Consider the following 16,045-nt stretch of genomic DNA (forward strand, 5'->3'; position numbering starts at 1 on the left):
AGCCACGGCAAGCTCGGAGAGGACCTCGGGCTCCGGGAAGGACAGCGCCTTGACAGCAGCCTTGTGAGACCCTGAGCGGAGGACCCCGTGAGCTGTGCCCAGACCCCTGACCCACAGAAACTGTGAAATAGTGAGTGTGTGTTGTGAGCCTGTCTGTGGCAGCTTGTTACACGCCTGCTGATCAGTGCACAGGCCCAGAGGCTCTGCCCACTCGGGGGCTGACGGAGGTGTGGTGTTGAGCACCATGACTCTTGGGCTCTTTCCTCTGTCCATCCCTGAGCTCTCTGGGGCCACAAGTCACAGGATTCTTAGTGGAGTTTTATTTCGTGTTAATAAACGAGAACCTCTCCGCGAGCCCTCCTCTACCGGAAAGCTGAGGCGGAGATGCTCACCTTCAGCGCGATCCAGTGGCTTGCTCTCCCGCAGTGATGTGAGGAGGCGGGGGAACGCCTGGCCTCTTGGACGCCTTTTTCCTGCGTCTGCTCCTCTCCGAGGTGGATGCTGGTGACCCAGGAGTGTGGCCAGTGGCCTCGGGGCAGTGGGGTAGGGGACGTATGGGACGTTTGGGACGGGATGAGGGCTTTTCTAGGGGTTTCCACCTTCCCCTCGGGCATATGTGGAGGTGCTGGCCTCGGGGCTCCCGGGCTCCTCGGAGATCTCCTCAGTCTTTGCAAGCCTCCTCACCCTTGAGACCTGGTGGGAAAGGCATATGTGTGGCTGTGAGCATGTGACCCCGAGTCCCCATTCTTCGCCCAGTCCCTTCCTCTGCCCTCCATTTAGGTCCCTCCTTAACGTAATCTATGGGAGCTTAATGGACCCCAGAAATCTTTCCTGTGGACAGGACCTGGCTTTCAAACCTATTTTCTGACTGCGCAGGTGAAAACTCCCATTTTGGATGTAAGACTGGTTATTAACTACTTTGTCTCTTTGCTTTCCTGCCATAAAATGGTATTTACAACTCCCTCCCGTTTTGTGCCCTTCTGCTGCGCAACCTGCAGAAAGGTTGATGCTTCTTAATAACGAGAAGCCCACCCATGTTAAAAGAGAAAAGCATGTTCATCTGTTTCATGCTTGGACCCTCCACCCTCGGGGTCACAGGCAGAGCAGCACGCACTGTCACTCAGACCTGCGGTCCCCGGCCTGGGGCGGGTGGGGGATGGGGACGCCATTCAAGATGGGAGAGGGGTTCTGGGTCTGCACAGTGACGGAGTGACCCTGGCACCATCCAGGGAGGCAGCCACACCCCAGAGGAGATGGTGGCACGGAGGAAGGATCCACCTGCCCCAGGGGAGGTGGGGGTGAAGCAGAGAGAACCTGGGACTGAAGGGTGTGGGAGTCCCTGAGGGAACCTACGCAGAACGCCATCTAGCATAAGACCCCAGCACCCCACAGGGTGCGGGGGGACCAGGGAGATATCTCCCAGCGACAGGGGGGATGGGAGTGCCTTCCCTCTGTCGCGCTCCCGGACCCCCGCTCCCGTGCAGGCACTGCTGGGATGGAGGGTGACAAAGCTGGAGGAGGGCACTGGGGGATGCAGCCTCCGGTGGCATCCTGCTGGGCTCCAGACATCTGACCAGGACTAGCCGCTCCTGCTGGCCTCTGGCTCCAGGCAGAGGGCCCTGGGAGAACTGGCCCCCAACTGTTATGGCTTCCTTCTCTCCTGGGCTGCTGGTTTCAAGTGCAACAAATATCCATTCAGAAATGAGGAAGGAGCCGAGGGAGACATTGAAATGCGACCCATAACAAAGCTGAGAACCTCGGCAGGCGGGCAACCCTGGGGAAGGACCGTGTGACTTCCGCTGGCGCTCAGGTGCTGCGGCACTGCTGCTCTGTGGGCCAGCCTCCCGCCCTGCCCCTGCCCCAGGTGACTGCATGCCTGCGGTGGACCTTGCCCAGGAGCCTCCCAGGAAGCAGGAGTCTGGGGGCTGGGCACTGCCTTGGCCGGGGGCTGCTGCTTCTGCGTGAGCAGGGCCTCCGCCAGTCCCTGTAGGGCCCCCACCTGCGCAGGGAGGCAGACCTTGCCTCAGGCCAGGAGGGAGGAAGGGGACTGAGGAGGGGCCCTGCAGGACCCGGGTGGCAGGTGGTCAGACTGCCTGCGGAACAGGTGAGTCATTGCTTAAACCTCTGTGCCCTGAGCAGAATGTCTGTGCGAGTGTGCGCCTTCATCGGGGTGTGTTTGTTCTTGTGCACATGTTTATATCTCAGAGTCTGTGTTTGTTTCTGAGTGTCTGTGTGTGTTTGTGTGTATCTGTGTGTGTTCGTGTCTGTGTGTGTATGCGTGTGTTTGTCTAAGTGTGTCTGTGTGTATCCATGTGTTTGTGTCTGTGTGTGAGCGTCTCTGTGTGTGTCTACGCGTGTGTCTGTGTGCGCATAATCAAAAGGGCAAAGTGAGGGTGAGGAGTTTGTCCTACTGGGCGCCAGAGCGCCTTGGCTGGGATCCCTGATTACTTGCCAGGTCCGTTTCTCCGGAAGGAGATTCCTGCTTAAATAGTGGCCTTTGGGAAAACGCTAGTTAAAGGCCTTGAATGTAAACCGGATAATGAACAGAAGCCTTTAAGGAATCCATTTCAAATGGGTCCAGATGCTCACTTAATACAGATTGGCATGGGGATGAACAACTACCCAGTGATCTTGGGGTTCTTTGTGCTAAGTGACGAGACCCTTCCCTGGGATGCCCACTCCCATGCCCCCAACAAAGCACTCGTTTGGATTGCAATCATTTTTTTGTCTTAGTGGAAGGGACAGGAGCTTGTGGGAAATGAAAAGCCCTGAATCAAGAGGGTAGAGAGGGGTCTCTATTAAGCCCGGTCATGAATATTGCATTCTTGGGAAAATTTGTGTATTTAGTAAAACTTCAATAGCCCCATCTTGATTGAATTTGAGAGGCCAGGTCAGGAGTCACATTTTCAATTTTCTCTCTAAACAGAGGGCTCCAGCCTCTGATTATGGGAAGCTTACAACATGCTATTACACTAAATTATACATGAGAAAGCTTACTGCAGTCTTATTTATTACAGAGAAAGAAATTAAAACCAAGAAAAAAATCCAGGAGTAGGGAAATGGTTCAGCAAATTGGAATAGTTGTCTGACTGTTAAATGGCCATTCAACATATATCTGTTGACTGTATAGGTTGAATACATATATAATAAATACAGCAATGTGGAAAACTGCCTTTGGTATATGTTGTTTTTATATAAAGGTAGGATACATAAAATTTTAAGTTAAAGTGATGGGCTTTGGTTTGTTTTTAACATTTACAGGAAAAACTAGAAGAAAGTAGGCAAAATACCATTCCTGGTTGTATTAACGTGTAGAATTATGGATAATATAATTTTTTTCACATTGACAATTATGCGTTTATACTGATGGTAAAATAATATTTTTAAGCGGACATTATTTCTCTTTGGTATTATTGCCAGAAGAATAAGATGCTGGTATATGGTGTCACAGTAATGCTATATTCATTCATATTCCCCCTATTTTGGTTAATTCAGACATGCTTTGGGGCTAAAGATTTTTTTTGACTTAACAAGAGTTTTATTCATATTTCAATTTTCAAATGCATTGTTGTGAGGTGTTTGAACTTTCTAAATGAAATCATGGTACAAAATCCGTGGGATATCTGCTTCTAAGCAGGATCCTTAAGTACTTCCAGCAAGAAACAAGTAATCTCTTGGGCTGGCATGAAAAGCTTGGAAACTGTGTGTGGACGCAGCATGACTGTCCAGCTGGGGCTTCCTGAGGAGCTATTCCTGTGGGCGCCGAGGAGGTACTTACTGAGCACCTGCTGTGTGATCCATGCACGTAGCCCCTGCTCTCAGGGGAGGTCACAGCCCAGCAAGAGATGAGTCAACACAACATGATTCTACGGCGTACGGGGTTATTCCATTCAAGAAGAGGGACCGCGAGCTGTAGGCCCTGTGATCGCAGAGGCTTCCATTTTATTAACTGTTATTGATGGGAGCCGGACACATGATCCGGGGGCCACGGGCGACACTGTGAAGGACAGAAGTTTACCATCAGCTTGGAGAGACGGCAGCGAGCAGATCCAGCAGCTTTAGGGGAGGCAAAACCCCCAGTTTCTGTGACTGTGGAGTTCGTGGGTGACCTCTGGTAGGACCCGAACATGGGCACATCTTTTTGTCATGTTTCCTGGTGCCTCCATTCAGAATTTTGGGTTTGATTTGCCATTTGACCTGTGGAATTGAATCTCCAGACCACATATTTTATTTCTGGAGAAACAGCTGACTTTTCAGATGCTTTCCTAGTTGTTTATTTTACTTTGGATTTGAGTTTGATTTTTCTACCAATGGGTCAGGAATCTGTGGAAGAAATTGATTTGAATTCTTTTTTAAAAATTTTTTTTATTTTGGTATCATTAATCTACAATTACATGAAGTACATTATGTTTACTAGGCTCCCCCTTTCACCAAGTCCCCCCCACATACCCATTCACAGTCACTGTCCATCAGTGTAGTGAGACGCTATAGAATCACTACTTGTCTTCTCTGTGTTGCACAGCCCTCCCTGTGCCCCCCACACACTATACATGTTAATCGTAATGCCCTCTTTCTTCTTCCCCGCCCTTATCCCTCCCTTCCCACCCATCCTTCCCAGTCCCTTTCCCTTTGGTAACTGTTAGTCCATTCTCGGGTTCTGTGATTCTGCTGCTGTTTTGTTCCTTCAGTTTTTTCTCTGTTCTTATACTCCACATATGAGTGAAATCATTTGATACTTGTCTTTCTCCACCTGGCTTATTTCACTGAGCATAATACCCTCTAGCTCCATCCATGTTGTTACAAATAGTAGGATTTGTTTTCTTCTTATGGCTGAATAATACTCCATTGTATATATGTACCACATCTTCTTTATCCATTCATCTACCGATGGACACTTAGGTTGCTTCCATTTCTTGGCTATTGTAAATAGTGCAGCGATAAACATAGGGGTGCATCTGTCTTTTTCAAACTTATTTGAATTCCTGCACCATGGGTGGGTTTCTGGAGGGAACGGCTGCTCCTAGGACCCTCTCTGGGTTGGGTCTGTGGTAGGGCACCCTAGTAGGAGCTGGCAGGGCTGGGCAGCTGTTTCGATCTACAGTGTGCCCCCAACCAGTTCTCAGCTGAGACGCTGCTCCCACCCGAGTCACCCACATCCTGCGTCAGTGGAACAGGGGCATGAACCCAGGCAGCCTCGGACCTGGAGCTCTGTTCTGTGCATTGCTGTCTGCGTCTGACCAGGGAAGCCCAGGGGTGAACTCACGGAGGTTCTTTGGTGTCAGACGTTAACCTCCTTCAAACACTGTGTCTCTTTGCAGGGCATGGCGCAGGCAGTTGGGGCCCCCTGCTCTGGTGCCATCCCCGGCCAGCCCCGTGTGTTCAAGCTGGTCCTCCTGGGAAGCGGCTCTGTGGGCAAGTCTAGCTTGGCTCTTCGGTTCGTGAAGAATGACTTCAGGAATATCCTGCCTACTGTGGGATGTAAGTGATGGGACAGAGTGACCTCTGTTGGTCTCCTAGTGGACAGGCCAGGGCTGATGGGCCCTGCAGGGGCACATGGGGACATGGGGACAGGGAATTTCCCACACTCTCTAGGAGCCTTGGGCTGTGCGCAGCAGGTGCAGGGAGGGGATGAGGGATCTTGGTCAGGCACCCGTGGAATCCAGAACAGGTGAGATTTCAGCTCAGCGGGTCTGCAGGGATTCAGGAGCTGTAATTGTGACAGACGATTGTGTCCCCCAAGCCGAGCCAGAGTGGGAATCCCAAAGGAGTGCAGCGTTTTGGGGACTGGCTGCTGGGCAGAGACCAGAAAAGCCTTGACTGCTGGTGTGGCACCAGGGAGGGCCCAGCAGGGGAGGTGGGCAGCTCTCAGGAGTGACCGCTGTGGCTAGGGGTTGGGGTTGGGTGGGGTGGGCCGGACCATCGAGAGCTCCCACAGACCCCTCACCCTGGAATCCCAATGGCCGCAGTAGGGGGAATTTCAGCTCATTTCTCTGTGCTGCACTTAGTGATGTCTTTCCGTGGGGTGGAGGTGGGGGTGGCAGCCGGTGCCTGTGTGTGTGCTTGCTCATGGAAGCCCTGGTGAATCCTGGACCTCTGGGGCCTCGTGTGGGGAGAGAAAGGCACCAAACATGGTTCAACTTTGCTACAATCCTGCTTTCCTGCTAAATTAAATTTGCTGAAGCCTCAGTGGCCTCTGGGAAGTAACCCACTTCATGTACCTTCACCCGGTCCTCAGCATGTAGCTTACAAAGACACATGCTCCCCAGAAGGCTTAAATGAGCAGAATCAGCTGTTTATTAAGACTAAAAGGTAGAAATGCAAAATCACTTTCATTACGTTAACATTTAGTAGAGACACTTTTTAGCTGGGGGCAGGAAAATGCCAGCTGGAGGGCAGCGCCCAGTCCGTTCCCGGCTCAGTCGGGGGCTGCACTTCACCGAGTGGAAGTCCCTCACTTCCGGCGCCCCTAGTGAGGGCGGAGCGGAGGAGCAGGGGCGGGAAGGGTCCCGTCACCAGGGCACAGCGCTCAGGTCTGCGGGGGACCCGAGGGAGAGGGAGGCCTGCTCTGTGGGCAAGTCTAGCCCCTTGATGGGGCCACGAAGTGAAACAGCGGCCAGGTGCCCCGGTTTAGTCAGTCTGAGGCCCAATAAAAATGCCAATGTTACTCTAAAACGTGAAAATGTCCTCGTCCTTGTTCCCCTCTCTCCCCCCTAAAAAAACCCTCATTGCCAATATCATTGGCAAAATCACAAAGTTAGCCTGGATTTCTTGGAATTTTGTTTTTTAATCACTTTTGACTTGAGCTGTGAAGATGCAGAGAAAGTGGCCAGTGGGTATCGGAACGAGGCAGACAATAAATGCAGGCTCTTTGCCAGGCTGGAGCCGGGGAGCCCACAGGGCTGGGTGGGCGGCTGCTTCTGACACCAGCCCAGGACCTCCCTGGGGGCCCCGTGCCTCCCTGGGGAAGACAAGGTTCTGCGATCTGCAAGCATCCACACGGGGCCTCCTCATTGCCTGGACTGCAAACCCTGCACTCTCGGGAAATTTGTTGGGATTTTACCTTGATTTAAACTCAGCCTCTGGCTCTCATTTTCAAAGTGGAAAAGGAAAATGTCAGCAGAGATCGCTAAGGGCAGGGGCAAACCTGTTTACGCCCATGTACTACCTGGCAGCGGCGACTTCTAGGACACAATCAAAATGAAATTCAGAAGTACGATCCGACAAGATGGAGAACAGACAAAGGGTGTGGGCACAGGGCCTGTGTGCCTAGCCAGCGAGTCCGGGAGAGTGGAGAGGGCGGCCGAGGAAGGGGCGCCGAGTCCGACCCTGTACCGCCCGTCTCTTCTCACGGGCTTGGCGGCTGCCCTGGGAGAGGCACTTTTGGCTTCTGATAAAGAAGAGGAACTGAAGTTTGGAAGGTTTGAGCAGGTTGGTGAGGTTGGTTCAGCTGATGGACCTCTGTGCCAGGCCTGCACATGGCCTTCACCCTCAGGGCCTCAGTCCTAATGGGGCACCTGCTGCGTTAGGTGGCTTCTCCCTGCTCAGCCCTGACCGTATGCTGGGAGCTATCAGTCCTGCTGTCGAGATCGACTGCAGCTGCATTTGGCCTAGTGTCCCAGTCGCTCCGGTGCCATCACAAGTCACCATGGACGGGACTTGGACAACAGACAACAGACAACAGAGGTCTATTCTCACAGATCAGGAAGCTAGAAGTCTGAGACTGAGGTGCCAGCCAGGCACCTTTCACCCTGAGGCCTCTTCCTTACCTGTGGGTGGCTGTCATTCTTTGTGCTCACATGACCTCATCTTTGTGCTCGCATGGAAGGAGAGAGGGAGCTCAAGCTTTCTGTCTCTTCTTATAACGACACTAATTCCATCTGGGGCCCCACCCTCCTGACCTCATCCAACCCTATTCCCTCCCAAAGGCCCCAGCTCCTAAAGCCATCACACCAAGGGGCAGGGCTTGAGCACGTGAACGTTGGAAGCACACATCCAGTCCATAACACCCAAGACGTTGACCTGGCTTCAGGTTCACCAACACGCAGGAGAATGCAGGAGTGGCACGCAGAGGAATGGGGTTGGTGACTTCGTTCAGGAGCTACTCAGACTAGATTCTGGTGAGGGATAGTCCTGCCCTCACCCAGCCTGCAGTGAAATCCCAGCCCAGACTCACCCCTAGTTCAGAGGGGTTGGACTGTGTCCCCAAATGATATGTCCACATCCTAGTGCCTGTGAATGTGGCCTTATTTGGAAAATGGGTCTTTGCAGGCGTGATTAAGTAAGGGTATTGAGATGAGGTCATTCCGGACTGTGGGTGGGCCCTGAAGGCAGCAGTCCGTGTCCCTAATAAAGACAGGAGGGGACCCAGAGACACAGGGGGAGGCTGTGTGAAGATGGAGGCAGAGACAGGTGATGTATCTCCAAGCCCAGGAGCACCGGTGGGTGACGGCAGCCACCAGGAGTTGGGAGGGAGGCTCAGAACAGGTTCTCCCAGAGCTTCTGGAAGGAACCAGCTGTGGGGACACCTTGATTTGGGACCTCCAGCCTCCAGACGCCTTGATTTAGGCCCCTCCCTCCCCTCAGTTTGTGGCCCTTTATTAGGGCAGCCCCAGGGCACTAACACTGGCCTTGCAGGGAAAGCGAGCGTTAATTTCAGACATATGGCTATGTTTGCCAGAATTTCCCAGCAGGCTCCATACCCAGCCTAGGGTCTGGGCAGGGCAGCGGCTTTGACTGGAGGCCACCCCCGACCCCCGCCGTCCCTGGTCTGGGTCTGTATGACGTAGGTCAGACACCATGGGGCAGAACATCTGGGTGCTACTAAATAACGACTTCAAAATCACATCACTTTGGAAAGTAAAGCTACGGGGAAACAAATCTTCCAGTGGGAGGGGGATTGCTCAGTATGTCAGATGAAAGCGTGTGGGGTAGGTCTTTCATTGTGGGTAATTGTTAGGCAGGGACATTACTGAATGAAAGTCCCTGCCTCCAGGTGCTCATTGTCCCCTGGGGCAGCAGACAAGAACACGGAAGGCCACCTGTGCTGCTGGGTGTGTGGGGAGCACAGAGAGCTGTCATGGACGCCCTCAGGAAGAGGCCCCAGAGGCTGGTGCTCAGAGACCCCTGTGACGTGTGGGAGGGCAGAGGAAGGGTCCCAAGAAGAGGGGATGGTGAGAGGGAGGTTGGCAGCGAGAGGTGAGGAGGCGGCCAGGAAGGATTCAGAGAGGAGCTGGCATGGTGGCGAGCGGCCCCTGGCACGGTGGCCTGGCTGCTGAGTGGCCCCTGCGGCAGGATGCGGAGGGTCCTCGGGGCTCCCAGCTGCATCTCTGGAAGCCCACAGGGACGTGTCGGACCCCGTGTCACATGCAGTCCAGAGGATTTTGAGTTAGGGCCCTGGGAGTTTGTCTTCCCACAGCCTCTGTGGGATCCACGAAGGGTCTGCAGCAAAGTACGGAAACGCTTTGCTTTCCACGGAAACCACCATCATCCAGGAGACGGCCTTGCTCGGCCTCCTGACTATGCGATGGGAAGCGCATGGCTGTCTGTCCCTGACCGGTGTGCAGAGCAGAGCCAGGGCTGGGGCTGGCCCACCCAGAGCCCTGGCCTCCCTGTGACTGCCTGTCATGGTCAGTGAGGTTCCCTCTGGGCTTCCGTTCCAGGTGCATTCTTCACAAAGCTGGTGAACCTGGGTGCCGTGTCTCTGAAGTTTGAGATCTGGGACACGGCTGGCCAAGAGAAGTACCACAGCGTCTGCCACCTCTACTTCAGGGGGGCCAATGCTGCACTTCTAGTGTATGACATCACCAGAAGGGTGAGGCTCAGCCTGGGGGGGTCCCCACCATCCTTCACAAGGCATCTGCTTTCTGTTCTTGGGGCACAGGGACACTCCCTTCTGAGGGCACTATGTCACTGGCCTGTGCTGGTGCTTCATGTAGCAGACAGAGAACACAGTCAGTGAAAGTTGGTCACCTCCTCCAGGAAGCCCTCCCTGACAACCCTTCCTCCTTCTGCAGAGTTGGGTTTGTGCCCCTCTGTGGTCCTCTCAGGGTACCCTGCACAGATTCCTTGAGTGCCCACTGAGTTGGGGAGGGGGCTGTTACAGAAATAGGGTACAGCCTCTGGCTACACATGCCCTACACAGAGTACCACTGGGCAGACCCTAGTGCAAGTGAGCAGATCCTGAGAGCAGAAGGGAAGAGTGGGAGCTGGGAGGGAGGCACCAAACCCCGCCCAGCGTGCCGGGGGGCTTCCTGCAGGAGGATTGTAGCTGAGATGCGGAGGCAGAAGCAGGGATTAGCCCTGTCGGGGTGGGGTGGGCGGGGAGGTGGCGGTGGGCATGCGAGCAGGAAGGGAAGCATGTATTAGAGAGCTGTGTGTGGAGGAATTCAGGAGGCGAGCGGAGAGGGCTCCTGGGGGCCCAGGGTGGGAGCCCCTATTACCTGGACTTTGGGTGCTGCAGTTGGGAACAGAGGTTGGGGGATAGCCACTCCCGCAAACTCTCCTGCCCAGTGTGGTCCTTGAGGGCACCAGGGCTGGGGGACCTCGGGAACCCCAGGTCTGACTGGGAACCCCCGACAGCCTCTAGCCTCCTGGGTCCGGCAGGGTGGGGATGGAGTGACCGTGCGGCCCAGACCACGGGAGCTGGAGAAGACCCCCCTCTGGGGGCGGCACAGCTGCAGGGTCTGTCACGTGGTAGTTGGGGCCTGTGCCACAATACGCAATGTGGCCGTCCGCACCTGCTTTTCCTTCCCCAGACAGCTGATGAAGACCACTTCAATTTTTCCCCTTTTTAGGATTCCTTCTGCAAGGCTCAGCAGTGGCTGAGGGACCTGGAGAGGGAGATCCCCCCCGGAGATGCCGTGGTGATGCTTGTGGGCAACAAGACGGACCTCGACGAGGAGCGGCAGGTCACCTTCCAGGTGGGCCTGAGACAGGGCCATTCCGTGGCCCCCAACACATGCATGTGTCACACACCACACTTGCATGCATATTCTTAAACATTCACACATGATTCCCACTTAAAATTCCTTTTTGGGCAAAGATTTCTGGTCTTTCCTGGAAAGGTCAGACCTAGAGGTGGTCAGTCCCCAGGTGTGGGAGTGCTGTGAGTCCCACTCAAATCAGCCGCCCCGAGAGCTGGCAGAGTCCAGCCTGGGGCCATGTGGGGCCCCTGGCCAGGTTACGTGGGTCAGGGGGAACCCCAACCCTCCCCACCCACCATCGTGCTATGAGTAATGTGGGTTTTCAGATCTTTTCCTTTGTGTTAAAAAAATTATGAAAGAAGGGACAAACAAATAAACCCAAATCTCTGCTAGAAACTGACCAAGGATAGAAAATAAAAAAGTCGTATTTCTATAAAATGACCAATGGCAGAATAATGCTGCTGTGATTGGGCGACGTGCTATGAGAACCCAGTGGGAAGCGTGGTGCTAGTGGGGTGTGTGTGTGTGTGTGTGTGTAGGTGGTGTGTATGTACAGGTGTGTGTAGACGTGTGTATAGGTGTGCGTAGGTGGAGAGCCCACCAGAAGGCAGGCAGTCCAGGCGCTGGGGTGTGAGGGGCCTGGGGCAGCATCAGCCTCTGTCAGCTTTCCCAGCACCCCCTTCCGGGGCCAAGTCCCCCAGGCCCCAGGTCACCCCCTGGCCTCTTCTTCATTCTGAACTCCCACAATGCACAGCTGGGCCTCAGTGGTCTGGAGAGCAAAGTGCCACAGACACGGGCTTCCGGCACTGTGAGCTGCCAGGTGCCCAGGGGAAGGCAGGGAGGCTGACTCACAAGCAGTGCATTTTTTAAATTCATTTTTTGGCTTTTCATTTTAAAATGATTTCAGAAGTATAAAATATGTTGCAAAAATAGTACATAGAGTTCCCATACACGCTTCCTCCGTCTCTGGCAAATGGTAACGTGTTATGCAAGCGCGGGACGGTGATCAAGTCCAGAAATGAACATTCATACAGGACTGTTAGCTACTTTACAGAGCTTGTTCAGATCTTACCGGTTTCCCCCTTTTCCTGGTTCAGGAAAATCTGCTCCCAGATCTGGCCACTGGGGGAGCTCCTCCAGGCTGGCTCTGGTGCTCCCCCTCGTCCCCCGCCGGGCCCTCTCATTTCCTTACTCTGTGGCTCACCACGTTGTTGCAGGCTCATCTCAGCCTTTCTCTACCCCAGCTCTGGAGTCAGTCATTTCCCCAAGGAGCCTGATTCCTGGTATGAGAGAATGAATTTACAAGCCAAGTTCAATGCACTGGATATGCTCCTTCTACTGGGGTGAGACGACCGTGGACTCCATCCTGGGTGCCCTCAAGGACAAACTGGCAGGGGGAGTTCTGGGGGCCTGCCATTTAGGACTAGATGCTCCCTGGACCTGAGGACAAACCATTAAAGTGACCCTACCTGGAGCCCACCAGCTAGTGGGACATATGGGTTTCGTTCATGTGGTCAATATACACTACCTGAAGTCACCAAGACTTCCAGCTATGCCATGTCACCTGTCCTTTAAAGTACAAGTAATAACGTCCATATCTCATGTAGGACAGGCTGCCAGCAACTCCCCTGGGGACTTGCAGGTAACTGCGTCTTAAGGTTCCCTGACTCCGATACCCAGTGTTGCATAATTGTCCACCCCACTCATGTCTGCCTCTGTGGCTGTTTTAATCTCACCCCATCACCCCAACCCAGACCAGTGACCAGCTCCTTGATTCCGGCAACAACTGAGCCAGGAAAGGCCATGTGGACCAGGCAGACTTTCTCTGCATGTTTGGAGGAGTGCACCCCGGGTAGTGTAGCCCAGCCCAGCAAACAACTTAAGAAAATTAGGCGCTTCTAGAAGCTTCTGTGTGTGAATCACCTGGCCACTGCCTCCACTGTATTTTCTTCCTGAGGCCCCAGCCTCCCTCCAGCCTCAGGGTCCTCTTGGCCCTGCCCTCCCCTGTTTCCAATGGGTCTCCCCCCTGCAGAGCAGCTCAGCCCTCCCCTCCCACCCAAAGCTGCCACCCTGTGACTGGTCCTGCTGGTCAGCTATGCCGGTCAGCTGTGCTGCTCAGGCCCTTCGAAAGTTGGCTGTCCATCTGAGAGAGTGGGTCCTTCGGCCAGGCTCCCTTTCCACTCAGGAACCAGTGGGGGGGCTGCTGCAGATTTTTCCTTCTCACATCTGGGTAAGGGGGACCCTCCTGGGGGCAGATGTGCAGCCCCCCAGCTGCTCTGGTTGCAGCAGCACCCGCCTCCCACTGCATTTAGGGTGAGGGTACTGGGGCAGCTGCAGAACAGTGATAGTGGGACGGCCCTGCTGGGCACGCAGCATGTCCCTCAGCCAGGAGCACCCCGAAGCAGCTCTCCGCTGGCTGCAGCTGTTGCCTGGGTCTGTCTGTCTTGGGTCTCAGCATCAGGTGGCTACTAAGTGTTCTTGGGGAGCTCCCCTTTCTATGACTAATGGGATTTTCCCTCAGGAAGGGAAGGAGTTTGCAGAGAGCAAGCGCTTGCTGTTCATGGAGGCCTCCGCCAGGCTGAACCACCAGGTGACCGAGGTCTTCAGCACTGTGGGTGAGTGGGGGCCCAGCCAGGGGTGGGGGTCTCATCCCGGCTCTGCCTCACGGGGTCCTCTCGCCCCATCCTGGGGCCCACCAGGATGTCCCTAGGGACTGGGCAGTGGGCAGGAGCCCTGGCGTCTGGGCTTTAGGGCTCTGCTGATAGAGCCCATGCTGAGAGAGCAGGGCTGGGCCAGGCCGGGGTCGACCCTCCCCAGATGACCTGCTCCTGTCCCTCACAGCCCGGGAGCTGCTGCGGAGAGAGGAGGCACAGGGCGGCCCGGCGCCGAAGGGAGATGAGCGGCTGGCTCTGAAGGAGGGGCCGGCCCAGCAGGCCAGGTGCTGCGCCCGCTAGAGAGTGCCCTCCAGGAGGGCCCCACTGGCCCTGAGGGTGCCCCTGTCACTCCGCGCTGCTGGTGGTACTGACTCTGACTCATCATTGACGCTGGCTCCTGGCGCTTCCGGAATCTGGTGTGTCCTAGGATAAGCATCCCCCAAAGCCTGCCGGGATTTACAGGAGAGCAGCCCGTGTGGAATGGCCCCCAGACGGTGTCAGCCTCGCCTCCGCAGACACCAGCTGATGCCCGGGCGCCTGGGGTGCTGTCCCTCAGCTGTCTCCCCACCAGGTGCAGAGAAGTGAAACGGGCCGGAGGAAGACACGGATAGGAACAAACCTTCCTCCTGGGCGGCGGGGTGCACCTGCGTGCTGGGCTCCCCGGGTTCTGGGTGGGAGAGGAGGGAGCAGGCACAGACGGAGGCACTGCCCAGAGGGCAGCTGGGGTGGGCGGGGCACCAGCCCAGGACTCAGACTTTTAACTTTGGTGTAAATTGTACTGTTTATGCATTTTTCTCCCCAAATTAAACCACTGTCTATGATCTGGTCTCTGGTGAGTTTGCAAGGCGGGCGTTTGTTATGGCACATTTTCTAGGAGGGCTCACGGTGAGTAAGTAAGGTGGACCCACGAGGCAGGCTGGGACGAAAGCGGGCACAGGCATCTCTCTGGTGGTGGCAGGTCATGTGTTCGCCTGGTTACCGCTGCCTACACTCATAGAGGCCCAGACGGCCATTCTGGGAAGTAAGCCCCAGTGGCAAGGTGAGTCACAGGTGGCTATGGGTGTGGGGGTGGTGCTGATTTCCGCCCTGGCCTCTGCGACTGTGAGAAGCAGGTCTGGAGATTTGCATAATAAGGCATGGGTATCCTTATAATTACAAAGTGCAGCTTCGTTCGTTCGATCTGGGAGGATCTGCAGAAGGACAAATGTGGAGGCCTGGCCCTGGTGACCCCGCACTCCCGTGAGCGTGACTCGCATTTCCGGAGGCTCCCTCAGTCCGCCCCCGCAGGCTCACTCCCTGGTCTCATCCACCCTGCATGGGAACTCACCCCGGCCCCCCAGCCCTGCCTCAGGTGGGGTTCAGGCGGTGAGGAGCCCCTGCAGGGGTGACCAGGGCGTGGAGGCCGGGCGTAGTCTCAGCGAGGTCGCCTCTGCCTGGCTCCTGCAGAAGGCGCGGCCCCGTCCGCGTCTGCCCACTGGTCCCTCCCTTGTCCATCAGGCCTGGGCCTCAGGCTCATCATAATCGCAGGGAGCTGGGTGCCTGGCGATCGGTTCTGCCGGGGGAGCTGGAGACAGCCCAGGTGTCCCTCGTATCCAGACTTTCCTGATGCTTATTCTAAAAAAAATGTCTCCTGTGGTCTTTCTGCACAAAAGCAGGTATCACAAGGCTTGTTATGCCATGATTGTCGAGAAAACCTAAAGGAAACAATAGTTTCTGAGAAAACCACCACCTTGGTTTTCACTCACACTGTTTTCTTAGACAATTTCATTGGGAAAACCTGACAACCTAGCTGTGTGCGGTGCCGCTTCTATCTGGAGTAAAGCTGCAGGTTTTTCTGTGGTTCTTCCCTCATAGATGAAATGCCTGAAGTGTGAGTCCCTGGCGAGCCGGCTCTGTCTTCGTGCTCTTTGTTCCCCCAGGGCTGCAGCAGGGGTGAGCCCTGCACCCCACCCGGTGGGACCTGCCATGGAGGTGGTGGGAGGCCGAGGTTGCCCACGGACACTAGATGGCGCTCCAGCCTCATGTAAGGCAAACGGCGGCTCCGGTCGCAGGTCCTGAATATTAGCTCTGCTAAACAGAGGCTCTCGGGCATTTCGGACGCGTTGATTGATGAGGGGAAATAAGGATGGTATTTGTAGGATGCGGTACATCTATGCCCATTTCCCTCCTGTCTGGTCAGCTAGTGTCGTGCTAGAATTTATTAAAACGTACACTCGAACTCAGTTCCACCAGGCATCTTTCATGGCCCCCAGGATGGATGACGTGTGGGTCTCCCGGAACCCGGGTTCCTCCCCCACTGGCAGGTGGGGCGCAACACTGCAGTGGAATCACCTGGGAGCTTCCTTAAGCAGCACGCCACACCCCGCCCACCAGGGGCTCTGAGTAAATTGTCCACAGGTGCTTTGGGCCCTGGGAGAGCTGAGCCCTCCCAGGTGGACTAATATTCAGGCAAGGTGGACAACTGCCCTG

General features: G+C 55.2%; 1 protein-coding gene across 2 annotated transcripts; it reads left to right on the plus strand.

The window, feature by feature from the left end:
• The first annotated feature begins 5 nt into the window (after nt 1–5).
• Nucleotides 6–14,397, plus strand: RAB17 (RAB17, member RAS oncogene family). 2 transcript variants are annotated; one of them, XM_017661857.3, is made up of 6 exons: nt 6–130; nt 5,319–5,478; nt 9,660–9,811; nt 10,794–10,919; nt 13,444–13,537; nt 13,764–14,397. In XM_017661857.3, the coding sequence occupies exons 2-6, from the start codon at nt 5,322–5,324 to the stop codon at nt 13,874–13,876; spliced, it is 642 nt and encodes a 213-aa protein (XP_017517346.3). In that variant the 5' UTR covers nt 6–130; nt 5,319–5,321; the 3' UTR covers nt 13,877–14,397. The 2 variants fall into 2 exon arrangements, with proteins under 2 accessions (XP_017517346.3, XP_017517345.3); XM_017661856.3 differs by lacking the exon at nt 6–130 and adding an exon at nt 1,861–2,104.
• Nucleotides 14,398–16,045: the final 1,648 nt, after the last annotated feature.

Source organism: Manis javanica, chromosome 12 (genome assembly GCF_040802235.1).
Source record: "Manis javanica isolate MJ-LG chromosome 12, MJ_LKY, whole genome shotgun sequence".
Classification (NCBI taxonomy): domain Eukaryota; kingdom Metazoa; phylum Chordata; class Mammalia; order Pholidota; family Manidae; genus Manis; species Manis javanica.

Bases quoted from the DNA above. Each gene is read 5' to 3' on its own strand.
- RAB17 (XM_017661857.3), top strand. From the start codon at position 5,322: ATGGCGCAGGCAGTTGGGGCCCCCTGCTCTGGTGCCATCCCCGGCCAG. The intron at 10,920-13,443 runs GTGGGCCTGAGA...ATTTTCCCTCAG, and splicing joins AGCGGCAGGTCACCTTCCAG to GAAGGGAAGGAGTTTGCAGA. The intron at 13,538-13,763 runs GTGAGTGGGGGC...TGTCCCTCACAG, and splicing joins CGAGGTCTTCAGCACTGTGG to CCCGGGAGCTGCTGCGGAGA.